The sequence below is a fragment of the Plectropomus leopardus genome, chromosome 9 (genome assembly GCF_008729295.1).
Source record: "Plectropomus leopardus isolate mb chromosome 9, YSFRI_Pleo_2.0, whole genome shotgun sequence".
Taxonomy (NCBI): Eukaryota; Metazoa; Chordata; class Actinopteri; order Perciformes; family Serranidae; genus Plectropomus; species Plectropomus leopardus.
This window is the reverse complement of record NC_056471.1, coordinates 10674744-10702686: the sequence shown is the minus strand read 5'-3', so window position 1 is coordinate 10702686 and position 27943 is coordinate 10674744. Positions and strand designations below refer to the sequence as shown.

The 27943-nt window shown below is 39.9% G+C and overlaps 1 protein-coding gene across 1 annotated transcript; it reads left to right on the top strand.

Moving 5' to 3' along the window:
• The first annotated feature begins 299 nt into the window (after nt 1-299).
• Nucleotides 300-26410, top strand: cyfip2 (cytoplasmic FMR1 interacting protein 2). Its single transcript, XM_042493019.1, has 30 exons — nt 300-445; nt 8673-8822; nt 8925-9014; nt 9767-9844; nt 11212-11313; nt 11493-11674; nt 11767-11863; nt 13298-13426; nt 13534-13638; nt 13734-13822; nt 13952-14189; nt 14347-14499; nt 15045-15184; nt 15293-15440; nt 15880-16033; nt 16186-16342; nt 16433-16529; nt 17121-17197; nt 17290-17398; nt 17507-17626; nt 17725-17924; nt 18010-18097; nt 18221-18364; nt 18499-18589; nt 20845-20975; nt 22521-22593; nt 22736-22830; nt 23841-24079; nt 25507-25654; nt 25749-26410. Exons 2-30 carry the CDS (start codon nt 8706-8708, stop codon nt 25914-25916), a joined length of 3759 nt encoding a protein of 1252 aa, XP_042348953.1. The 5' UTR covers nt 300-445; nt 8673-8705; the 3' UTR covers nt 25917-26410.
• The last annotated feature ends 1533 nt before the right edge of the window (nt 26411-27943 follow it).

Genomic DNA, 27943 nt, shown 5'->3' with positions numbered 1-27943 from the left:
GGACAACACCCTGTGGCCTATTTAATACCATGGTTCACTATCACCACTGCCCCTCTTCTCACACACACACGGACATACTGTTTTAATGTGAATAGTCATGTGAAAGGGCAGGACGCATTAAAATAACACAATAAAACACATTAAATAAAAACTGACTACATTTAAAAATGTCGGCTAATAGTGTGGAATCAACATGTCGGGGGGCCCCTCATCATCACCCATCACTCCGCTGTGACTGTCCCTTTAAGAAAATGCACTTGCAGCCATTTTCTGCTCTTTGTGTGGGGTGGATTAGCACTGGGTAGGTACGGGGCGAAACTAGAGCATCAATCGGCACAGAAGTCGAGGGTAAAAAAAAAAGCTCAGCAAACATTGGATCGCCGTCGCACAACGCGACACCGGCCGCCCGTCTTTGGATCTCACCGGACGGACATGCAATTGACAGGTATGTGTTAAATGTAGCGATGGATGCAGCCGCAGCGCTAAAGATGAACGGGGCTGGGGATGTGCGCTGGGGAGTGATGATGGCTGGAGACCGGAGGGCTGTTTTTTTTTCTTTACTCCCCTTACCGTACATCATTCCCGATACTTTTACGTCCGTGCATAAATAAGATAATATGGTATATGGATGAGAAATCGCGCTCCGTGAGGCGGATGAAGCGTCCCGGTTTTTTGCGCGGATCATTCTGACACATGAATGGGATCCCCGTTAGCTTGCATCGGTATCGTAGCTCACACTGAGATGGGTGGGGTGAGGAGAGGGTTTCTGTGTAGCAAGTGCACTGATGAAAGATGGATCGCGGAAAAGCTGGGCGATTTTCTGACCTGATAACATGGTTGGGGTTTTTTTCGCCGTACAGAGCAAAGAGATGTCTGCTGTGATAAGGAGGGGAGCGAATTTGATGCTTCAGCCGGCTCGATTTCACATCGCAGCTTTCACTCTCTTTCATCATTTTGTGCCCTTTTTCTCTCCTGTATCGCCCCCTTGACCCATCCGGCCAGCAGGGCACAGCGTGTTAATGCGTTATGGACGTTTTCACAGCCATGATGGCAGGCAGGCCTGCTACTGATGCACAAATGACAGGTTCACCTACTTCCGTTACGCACAAACGTCTAAACACTGCTCTCTCATCCAACACCAAACTATTTATTTAGATCGATTCTGTGATTATTATCTATCCATCCAGTGACTTGCAGTAGAAATATGACCGTGCTACTGTTGCAGACTCATTGAGTTGTAAATCTGTATGCCAGACCCTCACCAGCAAGCAGTGATGTAATGACAGGCTGTGGATGCTTCGCTGCTGCTAATACTGAGCCAAAGAAAATAAAATAAAAAACACTTATATTCTCGCCAAGGCAATTTAGATAGATCTAAATCATGAATATGTGTCAAAGGATGTTATGATCTGGTCCTTAGACCCTTGATTTGGTTACAGAAAAAGAAATACAATAGGGACAAAGGGTGAAACCCTAGCATCAGATGAGGGATTCCTCACCAAGAGCAGAACAGACATGCAGTAGATGTGGTTTATAATATATGGACGCATAGTAATATCGACACGTCATCAGAATTGGCCGATATTGACTTTAAAATGAAATACCAGAATAGGCCAACATGCTGATTTCTACAGAAAACACAAACCAATATTTTTTATCCATTTTTTATTTTATTTATTATTCACAAAGTGAACACATACAAAACATCAACCCTGAGTGGAAGTATTTTTCTTATTTTGCACAATGAACGATTTACATACATTGAAAAGCATTGGATTTCATGTCTCCATCTGTCACTGGGCCATCGCGATAAGAGTATGCATATTATGATGTTAATTCCACTACAGAAGAGACTTAACGTTCAATAAACTTAGGCGGGGAAAAAGTGGATACATCGGTATCAGTTATTGGTCAGATAAGTTGTTATATATTGGTATATTGGATACTGGCAAAACGTCCAACATCATGCATCCCTACTTTGTAACATATTGTAGATTTCTAGATAATTGGTTATGGTAGAGGTTTTCAACCTTTTTTTTTAAACAAAGGAGCCCTAACAAGCAAGAAAATATTCCGCTGACCCCTCATATAGTATGTCTAATGGTATAATCTGATGTTTTTCACACTTATGTAAGTCTTGGTTATATGAAAGAACAACACAAGGTAATTGTTATAGATTTGTTAGATTAAAATGTGACCTACATTAGATTTAAAGAAGGAAAAAAAAAAGAATATTATTGATTGACCTCTTGAAGCCTTTTTCAAAAATAAAAGTATCTCCATGTATGCCAGCTATCTTCAATAATGTGTTAATAGAGACTGACTCAGATATGTTTGTAAAACGCTGGTAAAGCAGGCAAGAAAAAAATGTATTATGAGTCCTTGAAAAGTCATGGAAAAGTTTTGAAATATTGTCTATGAAAATGTGCAGGAACCCTGGTTAAAGGATAGTTATAGATATGTTAGATTTGAATGTAATCTACATCAGATTTGAAAAGAAGACTATTTTTCAGTGAACTATGAAGCCTTTTTAAAATTAAATAAATGTTATGCTATGGTATGTTATGTTATGTTATGTTATTATGAATCACAACACTCTTCACAGGGTTCCCAGACTTGGAAAAGTCATGGAATTAGTAAAAATCATTGAAAGATTTGGAAAAGTCATGGAATTTTCTAGTGTGTACTGAAAGTAAAACAGTAATCCTGATAAACATAACATAATCCGACGCTGTGAATCACTGGTTTATTGCATTCAGCCTTGAGGTCATTACCCTCAGTGATATCAATGTAAAATCTAAGTGCTTGAAGATAAACTCATTTATTAATGAGTCAATCTATAGAATTTTCTGAATCATAAACTAAGAAACATGCCAAATATTTGCTCTCTTAATATTTTCTTAACATTGGGATTTGTTGTAACGTGTGGTAGACTTTAAGTTATATGTTGTACCATTTTACAAGCATTAACATAGCGAACATCTCATGAGCAGCCATCAGCAGCTGGTAGTACTGTTGCCGGTTTCAGTTGAGTGAATTCATAGACAAAGCCAGAAAGACAAAGGCCTGTACACAGATATAACCAAGCAGCCAAAGAAAAGAGAAGTAGAGGTAAACAGTGCAAGATCGATACTGCACGCTATCATAAGTAACACAAATCTACAAAAAAAACAACTTTGATTAAAGACCTAAGAAGAATGTTTTGTGAATTTAAAGGCTGGTGATTGTTAAGGTGTTTGTTTACCTTCCTCTCTACCTGTCAGGCTTGGTTATGTGAGCCATGCATGTGTTTTTCTTTCCCTCCATTGCATATTCATGTGATGGTCATTGTTGTTAGCCTAAAAGGAAAGTGTGGCATCATGGGGATCATGAGACAGCAGCAGTTTTGCGGCGCTGGTCTTTGAAATGACAATCAGCATGTCAAATGCCTCAGCTAGCCAGCGTCCTGTAGACTGCAGAGATGCTGCTGGAACGCACATGTGACCAGTGTATGTTTGTCAGTGAATGTTTTGTGAGCGATCATGTGTGCCCACGTGGCTAAATGCTCAAGATTTCCTCCACACGCTGATCAGGTCTCATCTTATTATGAGGATGAATATATATTACAAAGCTAGCCCCGGGGGGAGATCCCACTGAGTGGTGTGACCCTGGAGTTGACACACTTTCACTCTTTCTTTCTCCCAGCAAGATGCATCACACACATGCCAGCAGCACATACTGGTCATGCTTTTCTTCTACAAATGCTGCATTCCTGCTCCCCCTTATTCCTGATTTTTATTTTTTGTAATATTTTTAATGCTTCCTCAAAGCGCTTGGATCCTTATGGTTTAGTGCTGTCATGTGGAGATCTGACCCAAGCCAGCATCTGTAGTGGCTTCAGTTATAATGTCAGAGATAACTTTAGGGGGACTATGCATTTCATACATGTTCAAGTCCGACTACTGTGTGGGATTTCTAAGAAGAATTGTCTTGTGTGGTCCCACTTGTCCGTTCCGGTGTGAAAAAGGCCCTACAGCTAGGTTACTAAGTGTCCAGAAGGGAATGAAGGGGCCCTTTGCTTTGTAAAGATGTACACACACAGACACACCAACTGTTGAACAGAGTCGGGTACATGGTGGGAAAGTTTATTCAGCCAACCCAGGCTTCAGTCCCCATCTGTATTCCCAAGCACAGATGGGACTTTAGTAGCACTGAGCATGCTTGTCTGCCTGACAGAAGCCCTTGTAGCGAGCAGCATGTTTCATTTTCTATAAGCTGAACAGTTAAAAATAACCAGCTGAGCCTTCAAAGAATCACTGAGTGTGTCAATCCAGGTTGTGAAGTCACAGCATTTAAAACAATACAGGAAACAACAATTTCAAAAAAAAGAATTTTACTTAAACTTTACAAGGTTGCAGAAGCACAGGGCTTATATCTTCATCAGTGTGCACCAGCATCATTTCTAATCTGCAGGTCCTTTACTTGCTCAATTTTTATACTTGTAGTGTATCACAATTAGTCACATATTTATAGTTCCTTTGAATTCTGACCAAAAGAAAGGGTTTCTGAAAAAGACTTCTTCAATGGAAATTTGGTGAAATAAGGACTGTGGTTAGTACAACCTAAATACACTTTCACGTTTTGTTCTACAACATAAAATACATCAGTAACTCATGAACTATGAAGCTTTTAGGTATCTTAAAAAAGGCAAATGCTAACAAGTGGCTAAATCACACGACAGAACATCATCACACTGAACCGCGCCAAACATGGCTTTACAGCCGTGTTGTGATGGCAACGTAAGATTGTCATACACGTAAGTGTAGTTTGTTTGTAACCTAATATTCAAGCTTTTTACTTCTGGTGTTTGCATTTAGGCTTCAAAAATCCTGAAAGTGGTGTTCATTTGTGAAGATTATCTTGCTGAACAAAACGTGTAAGTATCATAAACGTTTGTTTACCACAGAGCTTATTTTCTTCAGTAATCTAAATCCGATGAAAAAAATCCCATAGGCATTTCGACCAGGTAAGCAAGGTGATGCTAACTTCAATGTCATCCTACAGAAAACTGTCATCCCCGTAGTACTCTAAAATGAAAATACTAAAAAATAATACAATTTGCCAATATCAGTTAGCCCATACATATAACGGCAGTAAAGGAGACGCCATGACATTGATTTGACATAAGAATCCAGTTAACCTCACTTTGGATAAATGAACCTTATTTCCATTTGGGTTTCCTGTGCCAATACACTGACGTGTCGTTCACTGATCATTACAATTTTGATGACTCAGCCTCAAGACCAATGGTTTACTTCATGCAAATATAACCTCTGTGTATGTTACTACGACAGTCTGATGTGACAGGAAACTCCACCCACCTCCTTTTGACGCCATACAGTGTTAGTGTGTGTGCACATTTGCAGCAGGCATTACTAACAACAACGTCTCAGTGACAGTATGATGTAGGTTTCCGTCAATGTGTTTTGTAACAGGTTTGTCATTGTGATAATGATCAGTTTTATGTAATCTTTTGCAACTACATAATGATATCGTACACTGACTTTACATGTGGATATTTGTCAACAGCAGCTGCTTTGACATTTACATGTTTTGACTGCCGCTTGTGTGTAAAGAAGTAGGTAGGTTCACCTATCAGTTAATTTGATCTTCTGTCTGAAGCTAATTAAAAGGACAAACAAAAAGCTGTCTGACTGCATAAGGTCCCATAACCCAACTTTATCTACACTGAATTAAAAATGACTATCCATTAACAATTTTACAACTTGATGCAACACTTTCTTTTATTGCAAGCTCTTCGTCTACCAATGAGAAGAGTGACAGCCACGTTTAGTTTTATCTGCCTCTTTTCTCTTTGCTGCTTGGCCCCTGGCCCTCTCGGCCCTAGTTGTGCTCTCCCTGGCTGTGAATATTAAGCTGATTATCGGTCCTGTCAGCCCTGTCTGCCAGGTCAGACGTAAAACACACATTTCTGAGAGGCACATGATACACGGGTGGGCGCATACACACTGCTTTGGCTGGGCTGGTGTTTTATAATAAGGAAGAAGGTACAGCAATGGCTGTGCTGTTTCAAAGGGGTCTAACCATTTATTCCAAGGATGGATCAGATGCAGCGCTGGGCGATATGGGCTGAAAATGATATTGCGATATTTTTGGGCTATATCTCGATACACAATATAAATCTCAATATTTTAAAATCTCCTCAAAAGCAGTTCATTATTGCTAAAATTTGAAGACTGAATCAAACATTACAAATTTTCTTTTAACAAATTCCTTCTTTGATGTGACGGTATTGTAGGAATGACTATTGGTACTTTGAACAAATATTAAAACAACTGCATTTTTGGTTAATAATCATAATTAATATAGATATATTGACTAAGTGGGTAAAGGCAAGTATTATAACAAGTACAACTCTCTGTTAAGTTGAGAAGAATACATCACTTTACTGTAATGGAACCTTAAAAAAATCAGGAAAAAAGACACAATTTATTCCATATCACGATATAACAATATCCAATGTTTAAGACAATGTATAGTGTCATATCTCAATAGGATATATCTTCATATTTCACAGTCTTAATCAGATAGAGAAGAATCATTATATCAGTTGTGGATGTTTAAGCTGTATGCACAGAGTGCGTACATGTGTTCATATACATCATTAAACTTAATTCAATTCAATTATAATTATAAAGCCCATTATCACAAATCACAATTTGCCTCAGAAGGCTTTATAGCATACGTCATCCCTCTGTCTTTGCACCCTCGCGGCAACTTATCATCCAATAAGAATTTTAATGAAAGGACAAAATATCAGCTCACCCAAAGCTTCTGTGAAAAACACAGTTGCCAGTGGGTCCACTGCCTTTGCAAGATAGCACATTTTGTGTGTCAAATGTCACTCACTGCCAGACTATTTTCCGCCCCTCTCAGATCAATGAGATTTCTAGGTCTTGGCATTTCAAGAATTATATGCTTCAAATGCACCTCTAGTCAAATGAAAAGGTAAAAAAGGCAACAGTTTGGGGCCCCTGCCCTTTCCCTCCCCTGAGTGTTAGTCTGAAACAGACATATAGTGAAGTGGGAGAGGACACAGGTGCAGGGTGAAAACACAGACATGCTGCACCGCATACAGGGTTTCATAAGAGGAAGTGGATTCTAAACTCGTCACTCACCCGCCCTGTCAGGTTCGTGCATTGTTGACACCACCCATTATGTTTCAGATGTACTACTCTGAAAAAATGTTTAATCACATACTATTTAAATATTGGTGTTATGATGATTTGGTTGTTTTGGTTAAGTTTGGCTAAGTCTGAAAGACCTGAACATTTTAACCAATTATCTATTATTTTTAGTACACGATTTCATTTGTTTATTCTGTGTCATTAACTGTCTGTTTCAACTGTTTACCCATTATTGTTGGCTATTTCAATTATTTTTCCATTACCTCAGTCTAGATAGTTTTCTCTTTCATCTGTATATCCTTTACTTTTGGGGACAATGGCACACACATACGCCCACAAACACAAAGTAAATAAATTCAACAAAGTTGTTACTTCCCACCCATTTCCTCTGTTACCCAGGAACCCAAAACCACTTTAGACATAAACCAACAGCATTCAAACAAAAAAAAGTACATAATGAGATCCACAGAAACAGAGTATACACAACATATAAATGACTGTTTTCCATTACTTTTAGCCCTCAAACTATTTTAACGGATTATCAGTACAGTACTTTTAGTTATTTATTCCAACTAATTTTTTAACTTGCTTATTATTGTTCATGCATTCAAAGTCAGTAGCCCACACATTGGTCTTTATCTACAAAACAAATATATGACAGAATTCTGGGCGGACAGTTATTTCATGCAAAGCTCGGCTTTTATCAGTGTGGATGTGAACAGAGGCTAGGATCAGGTCTCAACTCGTGTACGCAAATTTAAGTCAGTGTAAACTTGCAGTGCATCACAATAAATATACTTAACTGACATCTAAGTATTTTCAGCCATATATTCATCCCTTAAAAATGTAAAGCCTAGGCTATAGGTTGGTACATATCGTGGAAGAATAGATAAAATTCTCCAGCATCACCATGAGTTTGATTGTACCCTGTCATACTGTTGGCTTAAGCAGGGAATTTTTTACCATACTGTGTTTTCCTGACTTCCTTTGATGCGACTTTTTAGGTTGCCAAATTGGTTGAATTGGACCTGGGACATCAGCGTTTCCACTTCTTGCTCAGAGAAGTTTCTCGCCTTATAGCCATGCAGAAGAATATATTGGGGCGGAATATTTAAATACGATTGTTTTCAGCGGCCTCATTTATCAACGCTCAATTGTTCCTATGCTGTGATCGGCGAGATAAGAACGTTTCATTAATTGCACAAGAACCCTATCATACTATGATTTCTGCGCGCAGGTCTGCACTGGTTTGGTCTGACTCAGTCATTACATTGATATATAAATTTAATCAAGTCATAACTTTATATTATCAAACCTTCTACACATCTTTCCATGTACCCCTGAGCAACTACAGAATAACCCCCGGGGCTACAAGTACCCCTGGTTGCATATTCAGTCCCATTTCTCATCTTCTTATTGTCTGTAATGAAGCTTCTTCTTCAACCATATCTCACTTCTAGCTCTCTCTGTGTCTTTTTCTCTCAGACTGGGGTGTTGTGTGAGTGACGCCTTGTTACCATGACGACCCACGTGACCCTGGAGGATGCCCTGTCCAATGTGGACCTGCTGGAGGAGCTGCCCCTCCCGGACCAGCAGCCATGCATCGAACCCCCTCCCTCCTCCATCATGTACCAGGTACACACTCACACTCGCCGTCACCGCCAGCCACCATCATCCCTCTAACTGTTGGGACATTTTCAATGTCCCCCTTTCACTCTTTTCACCCTCCTTCTGCAGGCTAATTTTGACACCAACTTTGAAGACAGGAATGCATTTGTGACCGGCATCGCTCGTTATATAGAGCAAGCTACAGTGCACTCCAGCATGGTGAGAAATGTTGAAAAAATACCAAATGCCATGGCTTGCCATAGTATTGGTTTTTATATCTGCTTGGCTGAATAAATTTTTGTTGTTTATCATGAATAGTCGCTGTACCCCTTTTAGTGAACACAAAGCTGACTGTGGGAAGCAGCCTCACTCCCTTAAAGAGAGCCTTGTTTTTTTGTGAATTGATTATCATTTGGCTCTTTTGTTAGGCTTTGGCTTGGCAGGGCGCACGCATACATGCACACTCATATAGACACACACTTCCCTCACACACTGGTGAATCAGGCAGGCAATGGACCACTAAACCTCTTTCCCCTGATGGTGAATGAGTGGAGAGTGTGATTTGACTGGCAAAGAGGGGAAGTAGCGCTTTATTTAACCTCATTTAATCAGGAAGTCCCATTGAGGTTGAAGCCGGTCTATTTGAGGACTCTCCGCTCTTTAACTGGAGTGATTGAGAAATATGTCTCACCTACTTCTGAATGGGCAAAATGTTCCCCCTGCTAAAATATTTATCAGGCCCCATTCATCCTGGAATATGTGACTTGTCTGAGACGCTGGAAATATTTTGCCTCACAAAATATTTTCCAACATTTTAGAAGAGTCACATATCAAGAGTCTGTGCAGAATTTATAACCATTTATAACATCCAAATATTTAATGAGTAAAAGACACAAGAAATTAAGGCTTGCCAGCTGAATATTTCTTTTAAGTGTGCATTAAGCAGTACTTTATTTTGTCCATTTGTACAGAATGAGATGCTGGAGGAGGGGCATGAGTATGCTGTGATGCTTTATACTTGGAGAAGCTGCTCCAGAGCCATTCCCCAGGTAACACATATGCACACATTTATTCATGATAACATACCTTGTCTAATATTTTTATTGCATTCCAGTTGAATTTCGTTTCTTCGTGATGAGATCTTGCTCAGCAGTTGTCACACTGTGTTCATCCACTGGCACGATCAAGCCACAAGTTCCTCATCACATGTTACCCCCAAAACACAGACTAACCTCATGTTATTACATAACTATGGTCAAGACTGCTGAATATGAAATGTGGCTGTTGTCTTAACTAATCATTCGGCCACTGGGTAAGAGACTTAGCTGTCAGCATTTTCCTGCATTTAACCCTTTAAAACCTGGAGCGACATCACTTTTCTTTCCTGTTGCTTTCAGATGCCTTTCACAAGTATTGAAAACCTTTGAGCCCTGAGCAGATTGATGCAGTATCTTTCAAACCCATAAAAAAGCTAGGGTAAAATGTCTAGGGAAAAAAAGAGGGGAAAAAATGGACAAGGAAAAACTGTATTTATAGTTTCAAATGATCATAATTACATATTTAAAAGTATGTTACATAATTATTATAAATTCTAAGCACCTTTTCCAGGTCATTTCCCTTTTTTCCATTTAAAAAAAATGATTTTAAAGTTATTTTCCTGATAATTACCTTGATAATTAGGTAATTTTCTTAAGGTACGTTTCTTGATGATTTCTTATTTTGTTGCTCATTGCCTTTTGCCGATGTTTTTTTTTTAGAAATCAAGCCAATTTGCTCATGTTACAAGTTATTAAAGGGACATTTCAGCCCCAAATCAAAAATACATATTTTTCTTCTTAACTGTAGTGCTATCTATCAATCCAGATTATTTTGGTGTGAGTTGCAGTGTTAAAGATATTGGCGTGCTCTTGAATGTAAGGGAACCAGATGGCACTTGTCTCATGGCACTTAAAGTGTCAAAAAAATAAATAAAATAAAATAAAAACCCATTTGAAAAACTCAACAGCAACGTCTCTTCCCAGCACTCATAACCTGGTTAATCAAGATAATCCACAGATTTACTGTAAGCAGTGTGATGTAGGCACTATTTTCTTTCTACCAAACTACACCCGCTAACTGCATCATCGCGCAGAAAGAAACTGTCCCTTTGACATAAATCAGAGAGCACCCTGGGTTGTCAGGGTGACTTCCTTATTGTACATAATACGATTTCCCTAAATTGGACAATTGTAGCTTATATGTACATAAAAATAGGAAACCTTGGTGGTGGAAAAATATATATAATGAGAGAGAAAAAGTGCTTTTTTAGGTCAATTTTACTTGCAAACTGTAATGCTTCATGAATCAGCTGAATACAACACATGGTGCTGCTGCTGCAGAATTAAGCTGTATGATGGCACCCTCTTGTGTTTGCTAGGTGAAATGCAATGAGCAGCCCAACAGAGTGGAGATCTACGAGAAAACGGTGGAGGTGTTAGAACCTGAAGTAACCAAGCTCATGAAGTTCATGTACTTCCAGGTAAGAGTCAGCTGCATGACAGTGACTTTTATATTTGAAGGATTAACTGAACCTGAAAAGGTCAAATGACATACTAGACATATATTGGGCGGATATAATGACTTACATTTTGATTTCAGAGTTGCGGTTTTTAAATGATTCTAACAATTCCGTACGTCTTCATTTCATTGTCTTAACAGCGGAAAGCCATCGAACGCTTCTGTAGCGAAGTGAAGCGTCTGTGTCACGCCGAGAGAAGGAAGGACTTTGTGTCTGAGGCCTACCTGCTCACTCTGGGCAAATTTATTAACATGTTTGCAGTGCTGGATGAACTGAAGAACATGAAGTGTAGCGTTAAGAATGATCACTCTGCCTACAAAAGGTAGTGAACCTTCAGTGAGGAAATTCTAATCCTAATGTAGCGTAGTTTAGCTGGAGCCAAGATAACATCTCTCTTCTCCTCTGCTCCTCCAGGGCAGCCCAGTTCTTAAGGAAGATGGCCGACCCTCAATCCATCCAGGAGTCCCAGAACCTCTCCATGTTTTTAGCCAACCACAATAGGATCACTCAGGTTGGTGTGCAGACTCTAGACTGTCTTTGTGATGGAAAAATGTGTAACTACTGTATGTAAGGACATAGAGAATGGACAATTTTCTTTTAACTAATTAGACTTTTTGTATGTCGTACCGCAGTTGAAAGGGGATTCAAAGCTGTTTTTTTTTCAGTGCATCATTGTAAAAAGTAATTACCTCAAAAGACCTTTAATCAAAAGAGGACTACAAATTTTAAGTCTGAAATAATACAGATTATGTTAACTCTCCAACATACCAAACTACAGGAAATAACTTGGTAGACAAACTGAGCAGGTGAATGTCTAAACTCTTTTATGGTGACATGACAGATGTGCAATCTGAGTGAAAGTGCCTGGTGGAGCAGCTATAAGCTATTAACCTAAATATTAACATCCGCCCTGCCAAAGACGAAGTGATAAGAGGATGAAAATTAGACTTTTTGTAAGATTGTTTTGTGTGTGAGTGTAACCCGACGCTTCATTTAAAACTTAAGTGAGCACAGTCCAATGACAGACACTGACTGTTTTGGCTGAATGAAAAGACTGCATCGTTCATCATTTATTGATGATGAACTATTAAAACATTGCAATTTCTCTGAAAAAATATATAATTTTTATGCCTCCACAATAGTAATAGCTGAGGCCAGAGGCATTATGTTTGTGGGTTGTCTGTCTGTCCTATTCTCATGAACATGATTTCTCAAGTAAGCCTCTAGAGAATTTCCTCAAATTTGGCACAAACATCCATTTGGATTCAACAATGAACTGATTAGATTTCGGTGGTAAAAGGTTACTTTGACCTTACAAAACATTTTGGCCATACGTTAATTATGACAATTTTCACACATGTCTAACAGAGCATTTGGTCAGACACTGAATTGGTGACACTGATCTTAGGTGTCCATCTTAAAACTTTGCTGATTATGTAAATCTTCTGTGCTTTGGGGTTTAAGGTTTGCATGAAGCCTCCATGCTTTAGAATTTGTAGATTTTTTGCAAAAACATACATGTTTGAAGCATTGTCTACTTTCTTAACAAGGCTTGTAAATTAAGCCTTGGAATCCAATATCTACCAGTCACTTATTAGATTACCATTGTTTTTGTAGCTGATGAGTTCAGTAAATCTAGCAGCCACTTGCACATTTTACCAGCATTTGGCTCGTGGCTGGTGCTAATTTCCAACCCTGGTCATGACTACTACATATATTTGGACAGACAAGTGTTAACTGCAACTTGACTGGTTGTCGGATGCATATCTCTGCGAGGCAGTAATTCTAGTTCTGTTTGAATTCAAAATTTAAGGTTTTCACACAGTGTTCATACCTATCTTTTTTTTTTTGCCCTATATGCATGGTACAACGAGCCCTTTCTAGTTTTTGTCTATAAATGAGTTTATTGAAGGTGACCTGTTGTTCCACCTCTGTTTCTGTGTAGTGCCTGCACCAACAGTTGGAGGTGATTCCTGGCTACGAGGAGCTTTTGGCAGACATTGTTAACATCTGTGTCGACTATTACGAAAACAAGATGTATCTGACACCCAGTGAGAAACACATGCTGCTCAAGGTACACGCATCTTTTCCTGCTGCCGGCCTGTAACAGTAGATAGTTTAATCTTTTGCTGGCTAAATGTCCTCTGCTGGTGTAAAACAAAATTTGTCTCTGTGTGTCAGGTGATGGGCTTTGGTCTGTACCTGATGGATGGGAATGTGAGCAATATCTATAAGCTTGATGCCAAAAAGAGGATCAACCTGAGCAAGATTGACAAGTTCTTCAAAGTGAGTCTTTTGCTCTCTCAGTATCTCTTTTAACCAGAGTTGTATTGTTCGTGTGTGTGACATGAGTGTGAGCCGTTTTCTCTTGTGTTTTTCAGCTTCAAGTGGTGCCACTATTTGGGGACATGCAGATAGAGTTGTCGCGCTACATTGAGACAAGTGCCCACTACGAAGAAAACAAGTCCAAGTAAGAGTTCATGTCTTGCCATTTATATACCTAGTGTAACAAAATGTTTTCAATACCTGCAATTCTTGACCATTGCACCATCTGTTCCCACCCATCCCCAACCCTCCGTCTTCTCCATTTTACGCCCAGGTGGACATGCACCCAGAGCAGCATCTCGCCACAGTACAACCTGTGCGAGCAGATGGTGCAGATCAGGGAGGACCACATCCGCTTCATCTCGGAGCTGGCGCGCTACAGCAACAGTGAAGTGGTGACGGGCTCGGGCCTGGACAGCCAGAAGTCCGACGAGGAGTACAGAGAGCTGTTTGACCTCGCTCTGAGGGGTCTGCAGCTGCTGTCCAAGTGGAGCACGCATGTCATGGAAGTTGTGAGTGAAACGAGGGTTTTATCTTGTCTTTGTGCGTGGGCGGGGAAAAAATCCTCTTGCAGCAGTCATAATGCGTGGGTTTAGGCATGAAAAGTTTTTGGTATGCCATTGATCATTGTAGCTTTGATCTATTTATAGCTCTGCTTGTCTCTTGCAGTATTCGTGGAAGCTGGTCCATCCCACGGATAAATTCTGTAATAAGGACTGTCCAGGCACAGCGGAGGAGTATGAGCGAGCCACGCGATACAATTACACCAGTGAGGAGAAATTTGCCTTGGTGGAGGTCATTGCCATGATCAAAGGGCTGCAGGTAAAACACTGGTGACCCTGAGCAGCTCTTTTATCAATGTCTTCAACAGCTGATTGTCATTTTTAAAGCTTTGCTTGCATATATATTAATGGATATGCAGCTTATTTAGTCAGAAAATTGTATTGAACATTAGAAACAGCCTTGATGTCATCCATAAATAATCATAAAGAAATCGTTTGTCATTTTGAGAAATGTGCTTAATAACTTTCTTACTGAGAGGCAAATGAGAAGATCAGTACCACTCTTATATGTGTCTCTTATGAGGCTGCAGCCAGAAGCTGAATATCGTAGTTTAGCATAAAGATTTAACTCTGATAAACCCTGTCAAACACAAATCATTTTTCAGAGCTAAGTAGTTTTGTGTCTTAAAACATGTCAGAGGAGCATCTTTAATGGACAGATTTGCATGAGAGTGGTATTGGGCTTCTACTCTAACTCCCCTAATAAGTGCATGAATGAATGTCAAATTATTCTTCAATACCGAGTGGATGGTCGGTAGACCTTTTAACAGCGATGATCATGGTGCTGTGTAATGACCTGTGTAGGTTCTGATGGGCCGAATGGAGTCAGTGTTTAACCAGGCCATCAGAAATACCATCTATGCGGCGCTGCAGGACTTCGCCCAGATGACCCTCAGAGAGCCTCTGCGCCAGGCTGTACGCAAGAAGAAGAATGTCCTCATTAGGTACACATGCACGGTGATCATCTGATCAAACGTGCATTAAATTTAATGTCATAGCTCTTGTCTTGAAGACCTCTAGCACTTCTATAATCCAGTTTTCTTTGCCTGCAGTGTTCTTCAGGCTATTCGAAAGACCGTCTGTGACTGGGAGGGGGCGAGGGAACCTCCAAATGACCCCTGTCTGAGGGGAGAGAAGGACCCGAAAGGTGGATTTGACATCAAAGTGCCCCGCAGGGCTGTAGGCCCCTCCAGCACACAGGTGGGACATGAAATATTTCAGGCGCTGGGGGAAAACAGAATGATTCTCACTGTAAACAGAATGTTTCACTGAAAGCATTCCCACCTGCACAACGGTCTGAAGTTCTGATGCTCACACATCTTCTGATTCAAAGGTTTTTTTGTTCTTATATTTCATGAATATGCAATTGCAACATTTTTAGTGTTTGGGATCTCTCTGAGCAAGGCTTTTATTGTGAAAGTTAAAAATATTTTATTCTATTTCTTTTTCTCTCAAAATAGTGCAGTTCTTTTTTTTCTTGAATCAACTTTATGCTGCATGCAAAGTATGACTAGAAAATGCCAGTCGTGTTAAACATCGTGGCAAGTGATTAATAATGGTTCATTTAATTTGCCTCATAAAAAAAAGTAAAAAGTACCGGTAATGTTTTTATCATTTTACTTTTGTCTTCCCTCTGCAGCTGTACATGGTGCGCACCATGCTGGAATCTTTGATAGCAGATAAGAGCGGGTCGAAGAAGACTCTCCGCAGCAGTCTGGATGGACCCATAGTAGTGGCTATAGAAGACTTCCACAAGCAATCCTTCTTCTTTACACACCTGCTCAACTTTAGCGGTGAGCAGAAACTTTCCACATAGATTTAAAACAAACTGAAATAAATAAAATTAAAAAATACGGCCATATGATCAGATCACATTGAAGCAGCTCTTGTGAAAATGATCTGATATGTTCCTATTTCTGTGTCTTTGTTTCTTTCCGCCGTCCAGAGGCCCTGCAGCAGTGCTGCGATCTGTCCCAGCTGTGGTTCAGAGAGTTCTTCCTGGAGCTGACCATGGGTCGCAGAATCCAGTTCCCCATTGAGATGTCCATGCCCTGGATCCTCACTGACCACATCCTGGAGACAAAGGAACCTTCCATGATGGAGTAAGACAAAACCTCCAGCGACAAACTCAGATTGTGTTTGTACCTTGAGCAAACATGACTGTATTCTAACTACCATTCTGCCTCCCCCAGGTATGTGCTGTATCCTCTAGACTTGTATAACGACAGCGGCTACTACGCTCTCACTAAGTTCAAGAAGCAGTTCCTTTATGATGAAATTGAGGCTGAGGTAAGGTCTTAATTGCCATCACTTGAATTATGCCTCATTTCCACTGTGTGGTGCGGCTCAGCTCGACTCACTTTTGGTACGAGATCCTTTTCTCAGTTTTGTTTTCCACTGCCATTAGTCCTCGGTGAAGGTGCCATGACATCAGCTTTGATGTGACACTTGTTGAATTTTTTCAAAAGCAATGATGTCTGCATTTTTACAGTTTTACATTGTAGTTTTTTTTTAAATCTGAGGTGAGTGAATAATACATTTGCGGTTGTCGTGACTGTAGTTCTGGATGACTGAGAATCTTTACCAACACATTTAAAGCAGCTTGACTATTTAAAATTGGCGTGTTTGTGTGGGATGTCCCGTTTTGGGCAAGTAGTGATTCTAGTGATGATTCTCTCTGATCCTTGCTTGGACAGAGGTGATATCAAAAAACTTCCAGGTACTATCCACAACTTTTGCTAATGGAAAAACAAAAAAGTGCAAGCTGAACTAAGTAGAGCTGTGCCACACCATGCAGTTTAAATACAGCATTAGCCTTATTCTTTAACTCAGCATTGCTCTTTAAAAGCAGGACATTCATATTGTTTTTCTTGTTCTCAGGTAAACCTCTGTTTTGACCAGTTTGTTTACAAGTTGGCAGATCAGATTTTTGCCTACTACAAAGCAATGGCTGGAAGGTAGGTGAAGTGACTTCTTTTTTGTATATTTGGAGATACTGGTAGATATCGTCTCTGCAAACTTCATCTACTGAATCCCATGTGTTTCACAGCGTCCTCTTAGACAAGCGCTTCAGAGCAGAGTGTAAAAACTACGGCGTGATTATCCCGTACCCTCCGTCAAACCGCTATGAGACGCTGCTCAAACAGAGACACGTACAGGTACTGGAAATATGAAAACAGTCCTCTATGGCTCATCCAGCAATACCTTTTTGTACTTTATATGTGTGTTATATTGTATTCCTTAACTATTCCCGCCTTGTCTTGTAGCTGCTAGGTCGCTCCATTGACCTGAACCGTCTGATCACCCAGAGGATCTCAGCAGCAATGTACAAGTCTCTGGACCATGCCATCAGCCGCTTTGAGAGCGAGGACCTCACTTCCATAGTGGTAAGATGAAAAACCAAGGACACGCAATCCAAAACTAACAGAAATCCTCATCAAACCAACTCTGTGTTCTCATATAAATCCTGTGTCCCTCCCCCTAGGAGTTGGAGTGGCTGCTGGAGATCAACAGACTAACCCACCGCCTCCTGTCCAAGCACATGACCTTGGACAGCTTTGACGCCATGTTCCGCGAGGCCAACCACAACGTCTCCGCTCCCTACGGACGAATCACGCTCCATGTCTTCTGGGAGCTCAACTTCGATTTCCTCCCCAACTACTGCTACAACGGATCTACAAACCGGTCAGTGTTTTTCGGTGTTTGCAGTACTCTTTAAAACTGCATTTTTTGTTCTTTCTTTGTATTTTAAACATTGTTTTCTCTTCAGCTTTGTACGCACAGCCATTCCCTTCACCCAGGAGCCTCAAAGAGACAAGCCAGCCAACGTACAGCCTTACTACCTGTATGGGTCCAAGGTATGATGACCTAAATTTAATTATTTTTCAAAATCTTGTGGCAGTATTTATTAAGGACACCCTTCTTCCTACTGTTACAGATTAACACAGCTTCTTTTTCTCTGTTTCTTCCTCTCCTCTCAGCCTCTCAACATTGCCTACTCCCACATATACAGCTCCTACAGAAACTTTGTTGGCCCGCCCCACTTCAAGACCATCTGCCGTCTCCTTGGTTACCAAGGCATTGCCGTAGTGATGGAGGAGCTGCTTAAGATTGTCAAAAGCCTGGTAGTTATCCTCATTCTCCAATGTATCCCTCAGTTTTCTGGATTCTGAACGTGTTTTGGGTTTTTTTTTTGCTCTTTGTGCCCTTTCTTACACTTGATTGCCATGTTGTATTTATCTTCTCTATCCCTATGCAGTTACAGGGCACCATACTGCAGTATGTAAAGACACTGATAGAAGTCATGCCCAAGATCTGCCGCCTACCACGCCATGAGTATGGCTCCCCAGGTGAGCTTGCAATCCCCACTGTTACAGTGAATAGAGAGCATGTGCGGTTACTTCTGTAGACTTTACAACCCCAATTTTCATGCCACATTATACTTATGACATTTAGATGCATAGACGAGTGGTGAACATGTCAAAGACAGAAATGCATTCACAAATTCATATGAAAACTGAACTCTAAGGGCTGGGCAAAATATTGATATTATATCGATATCATGATACAGGGTTAGATATCGTCGATATTAATTATCATAATATTGTAATTCTTTTCCTGGTTTTGAAGGCTGCAGTAAAGTGACGTATCTTTCTGAACTTATCAGACTGTTCAAGCTGTTTTATTATTCACCTTCACCAACTAAGTCAGGGGTGCTTGGTCCAAGGGGTCACAAAAAAAGATGAAAGTATTTCACAGTTTTACATCAAAAGGGTTTTCAATATAAAACTGTGTTGTGTAATAAACTGGGCAGATGGCGGTTTTTGAGCAGAGGGCCTTATCAGCCTCAGGCTGCAGTCTTGACTTGTATTTGCTGTTCAGGTAGGTGAGAGAGGAAACTCCAGTTGTTGAAAATGGCTAGATATGTTGGATTCGTATAAGTATAGACTCAGGTGCATTTTAAGTTTTGAAAAGGAAAAATAAACTTTCCAAACATATCAAATAATAATTTGGTGACCCCTCTGCAGTAACTCTCAGGACACCCAGGCACTGAGTCATGGTTATCGTTCTACGTCATATGGTGGATTTTCGCTGGCTTTGGGGATGTTGCTCAAGCTACAGATTGTACTGCCTTATTTTTTATGCCCACCACCATAGACACAGACTGTTACCAGACGGCTCGCATATAGCTTTAGACTGAGAACTTATCCACCAGCGGAAGCGTTTATTGGTCTGGTGCAGTGTAGTGCATTCTCATAGTATGGGTGGGTTTTATCTCTTGAGCAAAAGCAAATGCCAGTGTCCTTTTTTCTCCTTTTTCTCCGGTCATGTAACACCAGTTTTAGTGTTTTTGTGTCTTTGTACTGCATAGACAGCCCAGTTTTTTTTTTTAAAGACCATCTTTCTAGCAATGAAAAACTTCTTTATGTCAGATAAATAGCACTGGGCCATTGGGTCTGTTTTTCATATTATATATTTTATTTTTGCTACATTCAGTACACTTCAATGCATACCATGCAGTTCCATTCCCATTATACAAGTTTATGCAAGTTCAGTCCTCCTCCTTGCTTACCACTCCAGTGTTTTTTGCACGTGTGTCCCCTTTGAGTGCAGTCAGCACTCGGAAACATTACTGGAATAAGATATTACTTGGGGCCGCAGTTAAACATTTGCAGCGTACAGCCAGCAGCAGAAAATGCTGACAACACACAAACCACTACATCAACTAGAATCAAACAGCCAGCATTGTAAAGCAGTGAAGAGGGGTGTAAATGAGCCAATTTGGGACACAGTGGGAGAAATAGCAGCTCCGCTGCAATGGTAATCAAGTTTGGGAAAGGTGACATAATATGATTTAAATAAAACATGTACGGAAAGAGTCATAAATGATCCATCTGTCACTATGCAAGACAGAAATAACATTTAGATCAGGCACACAAAAGATGCTTTACTTTTTCAGCCTCCTTACTTTACATCTCTGTGAACTCCCTGACCTGCCTCTGTGCATTTTGGCCGGAGCTGTGTGCGCAGATTAGAGGACAGTCAGATGGGATATCCCTATGAGGAGGGCTTAGTAATCTGTAGATTACTGATGTTCTGTACCCTGAGTTCTGTACCTGGCTTACTGTCTGTGATCTTACTGTCAGCAGTTAATGACCCTCCCATCCTCTGCTGTGAGGGCTTCATGCTCACGCCAAATGTGGGTCAGAGCCGCCAGGCGGACTTGCTGACATCATCTTGATTCCTCCTGTTAGCGATCGATTATCAATGATATAATGAGGCATTAGCGGACGCTTACAGCTTGACTGTACGTTTTGATTGTGGATATAGTGAGGTATCAAGGCTTTATTTTCCCATTTTTCATTACATTTTAAAAATAGAAAACAATGCCTTCGATGTTCCTGCAATGGTCAGATTTTTTTATGAGCACTTTAAGATGTGGCTTTTGGCTTCTAATTCTGTCTGAACTGGCTCTCTGGGGTGTTATTTATTTGTGGTACTATATATTTGTTTTCTGAATATAATGTCTGAACTTTCTGTTGAGTTGCCCCCATGGGGATTAATGAAGTTTTCTAATCTAATCCAGTTATTTCTGCCATTCCAGGTATCTTGGAGTTCTTCCACCACCAGCTTAAGGATATCATTGAGTATGCTGAGCTAAAGACAGATGTCTTCCAGAGCTTAAGGGAGGTTGGAAATGCCATCCTCTTCTGCCTGCTCATTGAGCAAGCTCTGGTAAGACATTTATTTTAGTTAGTTTCCATTTCAAGCTTCTATATTACTGTATTATACCCCTTCCCCTATCTTCTTCCTCTTTCCTTTTTGTGTAGACAAGTTGTTTATCTCTGTACTTTATTGTTATATTAGATATCACCCCTTATTCAACTCCTCTCTCAAACTTTCGTTTGTTAATTCCCTCTGTGGCCCCTGAGCATGCTCAGTGCTAAGGGTCCGCCAACGTCTAGACAGCCATATTTTAGTGTGGGTGACCAATAACCTGGGTGCCTGAAGGTTTCTGCCCAATTTATGATTCGCATCCTATATCAAATGTGGTGGACAGAAACCGTCAGGACCCAGTGCCCCCAAGTATGTTGGATCTTTGATGTTTTTTTTTTCTGAAATACAACTCTATTTCTCATTACACGCTGGCAACTACCACAGGTGGTAAGGATTTAGGTTTTATCTTTGGTACCAAAATAACACAGAGAATGTCTTTTTTCCCCCTCTTTTATCTCTAGTTGATTTGGACTGCTGTGTTTCTGTTTCTTCTTTTTATAGCATGTTAGTTTGGCATGGTTTCACCTCCAATCAGCCATGGAAGCAAAAGAGACAATTGTGCAGTCTTTATACTTTTCCAGGAAAATACAAATAAAGTGGAAAATATTGCTTTGGACACAAAAGCCTAAATAAATCATTTGTATGAGAATTGAATAAGTAAAAAATAAAAAAAGAAAGCAGACATTTGGCTGCTCTGTTTATGTCCCTGTCTTCCATGGAGGAGGTGAGAGTACATTTCTTTCTGGTACAGTTTTGCCATAAAATTTGCACTTCTTCCTCCACACTCTCTTCTGGTCGTGGGAGCTTGTGATGCCTGTCTACATAACACTTCTCAGCTGTCACTCTTTCTTCCATATCTGTCTGATTGCGCTGACCTGTGTGTGTGCCTGTGTGTGTGTGTGTTGGTTTAGACTGCCTGTATGTGTGCCTTTTTTCATTGCATGCCTCGATTTTATTTGCTTTTAGTTTGATTTATAGCTTGCTGTCTTGACTAACAGCCACCTAGATAAATAAGCATGACTTGCCACAATACTACTAACGCACTGACATTTTAACTTTGATTGGTTCGAGTTTATTAAGGTGGATATAAACGTGACTTCTTGCTGCTAAACCAGATTAGATGGGATGTTGTACTTAGAGTTTGGCAAATGTATAATCCTGCCAATATTGGCCTGTCATCATGGCTCGATAGATGTAGCCTCGTGATAAGAGCAGACACACCTTTATTCAGTTTTCTTCTCTGCATAAAATGAAGTTAGCAATAATCCATCAAAATTATAATATCAGTATTCTTATAATTTTGTCAAAAATGCTTTAAAAGTTATCATTCTGAGTTACAACATTGTAAGACTAAGTTAATCAGCTAAGAGTATTGGGGGAGGTTCTTTAAAATCAGCATCACTGCATGGTTTCCTGCATGCTCTGTATAGGTGTCCACAAAGCAAAGTGAGTTCATTTCTTTAAATTAAAGTGACCCTTTCTTGTGTTGTGATTGAATTTTAGTCCCAGGAGGAAGTGTGTGACCTGCTTCATGCCGCTCCCTTCCAGAACATTCTGCCCAGAGTCTACATCAAAGGTATACTACAGTTAAAAGCACTAAATGCAAGGCAGAGGGGGGAAAAATCACCTGTCCTACCATGTTTCATCCAGTGCCCATTGATTGATGTCATTTTTGAACAGTATCTACATGTCCCTCATTGTGTTTGTGTGTTATATAGAGGGAGAGCGTCTGGAGGTGAGAATGAAAAGGCTGGAAGCAAAGTATGCCCCACTCCACCTTGTGCCTCTAATTGAGAGGTTGGGAACCCCACAGGTGAGTTCAACATCACTCCTTCTTCAAGCATAGACTGTATAAAAATAATAATAAACCAATCTACCATTGGTTTTTGGACTTCTGTGTTGAAGCCTCGAGTTTGGCATTTTTGGCCATCCATCGCCATTTTGGATTTGTGGAACTCAAAGTGACCATTTGGACAGGAGGGTGGAGCTTAGCCTAATGCTAGCTGCTAGTTTGGTTAGCACAGTCCATTATCAGTCTGGTAGACGGTGATAATACTAATTTTTACTTGTGAAAAACAGGCTAAAAACATTTAAAACAAAATGTACTTTCTGTAAAAGTACAACCAAACATTGAACAGGACTTTTTTTGGCAACCAAAATGTTACAATAACTTCAATGAACTGAAAACACACTGAAATAGCAAAAGGCTAGGCTATAGCTGTACACACCGTGGTTACGGTACCTAACCGACATTGTAGCCGTGGTAGCAACTTATCGACAGACGGCACCCGCATGTCACTCAGAGTGGTCAAGCCCATAATTATGCGTAACTTCAAGCCTTAATGACGTCTAAATTGGGTGAGTTATAAAAAAATCATCCCCTACGCAGTTTTAATGAACATTGAAATTAGCTACAGAGACCATAAATGTTTTTTGTTATCACACTGTAAACATGTTTGTATCTGCTGTAAAGTTAGTACTTTAACATGGGGTCTATAGGAGTTGACTCACTTCTGGAGCCAGCCTCAAGTGGCCATTAGAGGAACTGCAGTTTTTGACACTTTTGTGCTTTCAGCCTTGGAAGTAATCGCTTGTCTCGCTGACAGAAGACTGACAGAATTAAAAGCAGACATGTCTTATCCTTTGTTTCTGCTACATTATTGGGTATTTTATATATACTATTATACTTGATGGAAGACATCAGTTGAATTATTTTAATAATTTTGTTCTGTTCTTCCTAAATATTTTAATACTAAGAATAACGTATAAAGTGAATATAATACAGTATAAATTAAAGTATAATTGCTTTTTTTTTTTTACCAGCAAATTGCCATTGCCCGTGAGGGAGACCTGCTGACCAAAGAGCGTCTGTGCTGCGGCCTTTCCATGTTTGAGGTCATCCTGACGCGCATCCGCAGCTTCCTGCAGGATGGTGTGTGGCGCGGACCTCCGCCCACCAATGGTGTGATGCATGTCGATGAGTGTATGGAGTTCCATCGCCTGTGGAGTGCCATGCAGTTTGTCTACTGCATCCCTGTGGGCACACACGAGTTCACAGCAGAGTAAGTGGCACCTGGCTGGTTTGTGTATTGTAGGTGTGCACTTTGCGTGTCGATTTACAGATGGAGTACAAATACTTTGTAAAAAAAAAAAAAGCCTTTTACCATAAGTTGGCATGTGTAGATGGAGAAGATGTGCTAAAGCTTAATGGAAACTGACTTTTTCAGTACACCTTTATGTCCCTTCTGCTCTTTCTGCCATAGTAGACAAAGCATTTATATCATGCTGCCACTTTTGATATGGCGCCTCTCCAGTGGGGAGAGTCAGCATATGAACAAAGGCAGCACCGAAACAGTGCACACATAAAATAAAATATCTTCTCCATTTCACTTCCACATTACACTGCTGAGTTGTCTAACAAAATCACTAACTTAGTTGAGAGGTGTCACTCGTTGCCATGCAACTAATAGCTCTCTACAAGTTTTCATCCCTAACCTGACAGATGCCTGTTGCCTATTGCAGTTTGAAACAGTAGCCATGTTGTGCATTAACTGTAAGCTATTGAAAGTGAAAGTATTGAAATGGACCGTGAATGAAATATAATGCATATATTTCATGGGCTGCACCTTAAGAAACTATACTTTACAGAGTACACTTTGAAAAGGGACAAAATACTGCACTTCATGTTTAGGCAGATGGGATGGCTGGGTAGACATGTTGTTGGTTGTAAATCCATATGGAAAAATGGAAATATGAGTATTAGCTTCCCCAATTTGGCTAAGTGGAAGAGGGGAGTAGCAATGATGAACCAGGGTAAAAGAAAAAGAGAACAGAGTGTGTGTATAAACAGACACTGTGTTTTGTGTGTTATTTACAAAAAAAGAAAACAATTAGGTGTACAAAAGGGTCTTTACAACACTAACAGAAATTACGGTCTTTAAAAAGCAAAGAAAGTGACTCTAAATCAGTAAACACAAAAAAAAAATCACCCCCAGTCCAAAATGAAGTATCTATCACCAAGTCTGGTGCAATACAGTTATTTTTTCAGTCTTCTGTCCAACACACAGCATCCATGCTGCCACACTGGCTCACTAACCCCAAACTTTGCCCTCTGCAGTCTTTATGCATGCTCCTGATCATCTAAGTGAGCACAGGTGTGCTCAATCACCCTCTGCATGTGAGGAGGAGGGGAGGAGAGGCACACAAAAACACCACACAGGAAAACAAAAAAGCACACCCACTTTTTACCCCTAACAACCAGTCTAAATGTGCATTTTGTGCTCATCAACATTTTGAAGTAAAAACATATAGGAGAAAAAGGAAGAGATAATTATGTAATCCTTACACATCTTCTGAAGTGTTTTTAAGTTGATGGAAATGTGCATTGAACTGCATTTTATTTTGCTGAAACATCCTCAATCGGTTTCAAACTATTGCCTCACTTTTAATGGAAAGATAACTTGTGTGTTGTGTGTAACACGCTTTGTAGGCAGTGCTTCGGAGATGGGCTCAACTGGGCCGGCTGCGCCATCATCGTGCTTTTGGGACAGCAGCGTCGCTTTGACCTCTTTGACTTCTGCTACCACCTGCTCAAAGTCCAAAGACAGGACGGGAAGGATGAGATCATCAAAAATGTGGTGGGTATACTTTATCCACCACATTAACCGACACATGAGCCCACATCTCAAAATTCTCTGATTTATTCCTTTCCTGTTCTGTTTTCCTCGCCAGCCCCTGAAGAAGATGGCAGACCGCATTAGGAAATACCAGATCCTCAACAACGAGATCTTCGCCATCCTCAACAAGTATATGAAGGCAGTGGAGACGGACAGTTCCACTGTAGAGCACGTTCGCTGTTTCCAGCCACCTATACACCAATCCCTGGCTACCACCTGTTGAAATAGACCTTTCACTCATAGTGCACACACACACACACACACACACACACAGACACACAGACATGCTCCAATACACATAGCTGTGATACATGAATTTCTTCCTCTCCCTGGTCTCGTAGAGGTATAGATTACCACAATGGCTTCAAGAATCCAAAGACAAATCCTCTCAAACTGTTCCTCTATCTAAAAAGGTGTCTGTCTTTGAATTCTTTAGCCTCTTGAAGTGGGCCAGGACAGAGGCGGAAGTGTATATTCACACCTTGTCTTTTTTTTTTTTTTAGTTTACTCTCTGTGTGGCTCTCACTCAGACTCATGCATGCCTTCTCTTATTCCTTCCGCTGCACTCCTGTGGATTGGACCACTGACACAAATGCCAAATCTCTATCCTATAATATGAAGCCACTTGTTCAAAGTCCCAGCCGTTGGGATTTTAAGACGCCTTTCAGAATTTGCAATCAAGAGCTGAGACAAAAGTAAACTAACTAAATAGAAAAACTAAATAAAAAGCGACAAAATATTTTTTTTAAGATATATTAAGATCTTTTAACATGGTGCTTTTAAGTGCTACTACAGCTACTAACAGTACTAGCACAGGCACCTTTACAGTGCACCTGTGCTACCGTTATGCGTGTCCTCTATAATGATCCCAAACCTGTTTATCGTGATACATTACATTTGTATAATAATCTGGTCTGTTCATGATACATAGTGTCTATCATGATGCATTTGAATACTTCACCTGCTTGCTTTCAAAGGAATGAAGGTACATTGCATTCTTGATTTGCTTTTTATTTATCTCGCTCCCCTCATCTAGATTTTCTCGCTTCCTCCTGACACATTTTTATTCGGTACCAGTTCCACTGTAAATTTCACTGTTGAACTAAGTGAAGTGTTGAGTGTTGTAATTGTTCTTGTTTTTAATTCCTAATATTTTAATTTACACATCCTTGGTATACTTGCCTCTCTACTGCTGGCTGGAAACCTCATTGAATTTTTTCCTCTCTCTCTCTTTTGTCTGTTGGAAAGATTTTTTATATTCTGTACATGAATACAGTGATATTATTTACAACTTGAAAAAGGCACATCTTCATCGGGGTAAATGTGCTTTTCAAGAGTAAAAAAAAAAACAAAAGAACAAGAATAGAAAATACCTCTAGGTAGTACAAAAAGACAGTGGTGTACTAGATTAACCTATTCTGAGTGTGAATGGATGATGTTGGTCAAGCAGACCTATGAAATACTCTGCACATAAAGAGAAAAAAATCACAACTAAAATGTCAGTTATAATTAAAGGGCAGTTTCCTAAATATAGTCAGTATTTACTATTGTTGGGCTTTTGCTTTAGATTTAGCAGTGTTATCAAAATATGCAAAATTTGTCCCTTTTTTTTCATATGAAGGAAAACAAATGAATTATTTAGAAGTAACCCTCCCCAAAACTGCCCTGTGATCTTTTTCTGCTCCGTTTTCAACGAACAAACTTTCTTTTGTAACTCCAGTGTCTTTTTATCATATTTATTCAACTCTGACGTATTGTTCATTTAAAGGTTAATCTAGTAAAAATGACGGTACCAATGTATCATCTCAAAACCTTAGCATGGCAAGTGTAATTTATTGTCATCAATGGCTCCATTTGTGACATGAGGCTTTGTTTATGATATTGTTGTACAAGTGACCATGTTTTGAAGTACAAAAAAGTGGAGAAAAAGAATATAAAATGTACAACAATGGTCCTGCAAAGGATTTGAAATTATGTTGTATTTCCATGAAATAAAAAATGTTTAACTGAAAAAATGATGCTTGTTTACTGTATGTTGGGTTTTTTTTTTCTTTAAGTGCTCCTCTTAAACTTATTCTGAGATAGACTTGCACACATGCATCAGACATGATGATGTTTTATTAAGGCAGATTTTATATATTTATTGGGCCTCATCTTAAGATATATTAAATATATATATATGTTGTGTGTGTGTGTGTGTGTGTGTGTGTATATATATCATTAATCCCTTTCTATATATATGTATGCTTA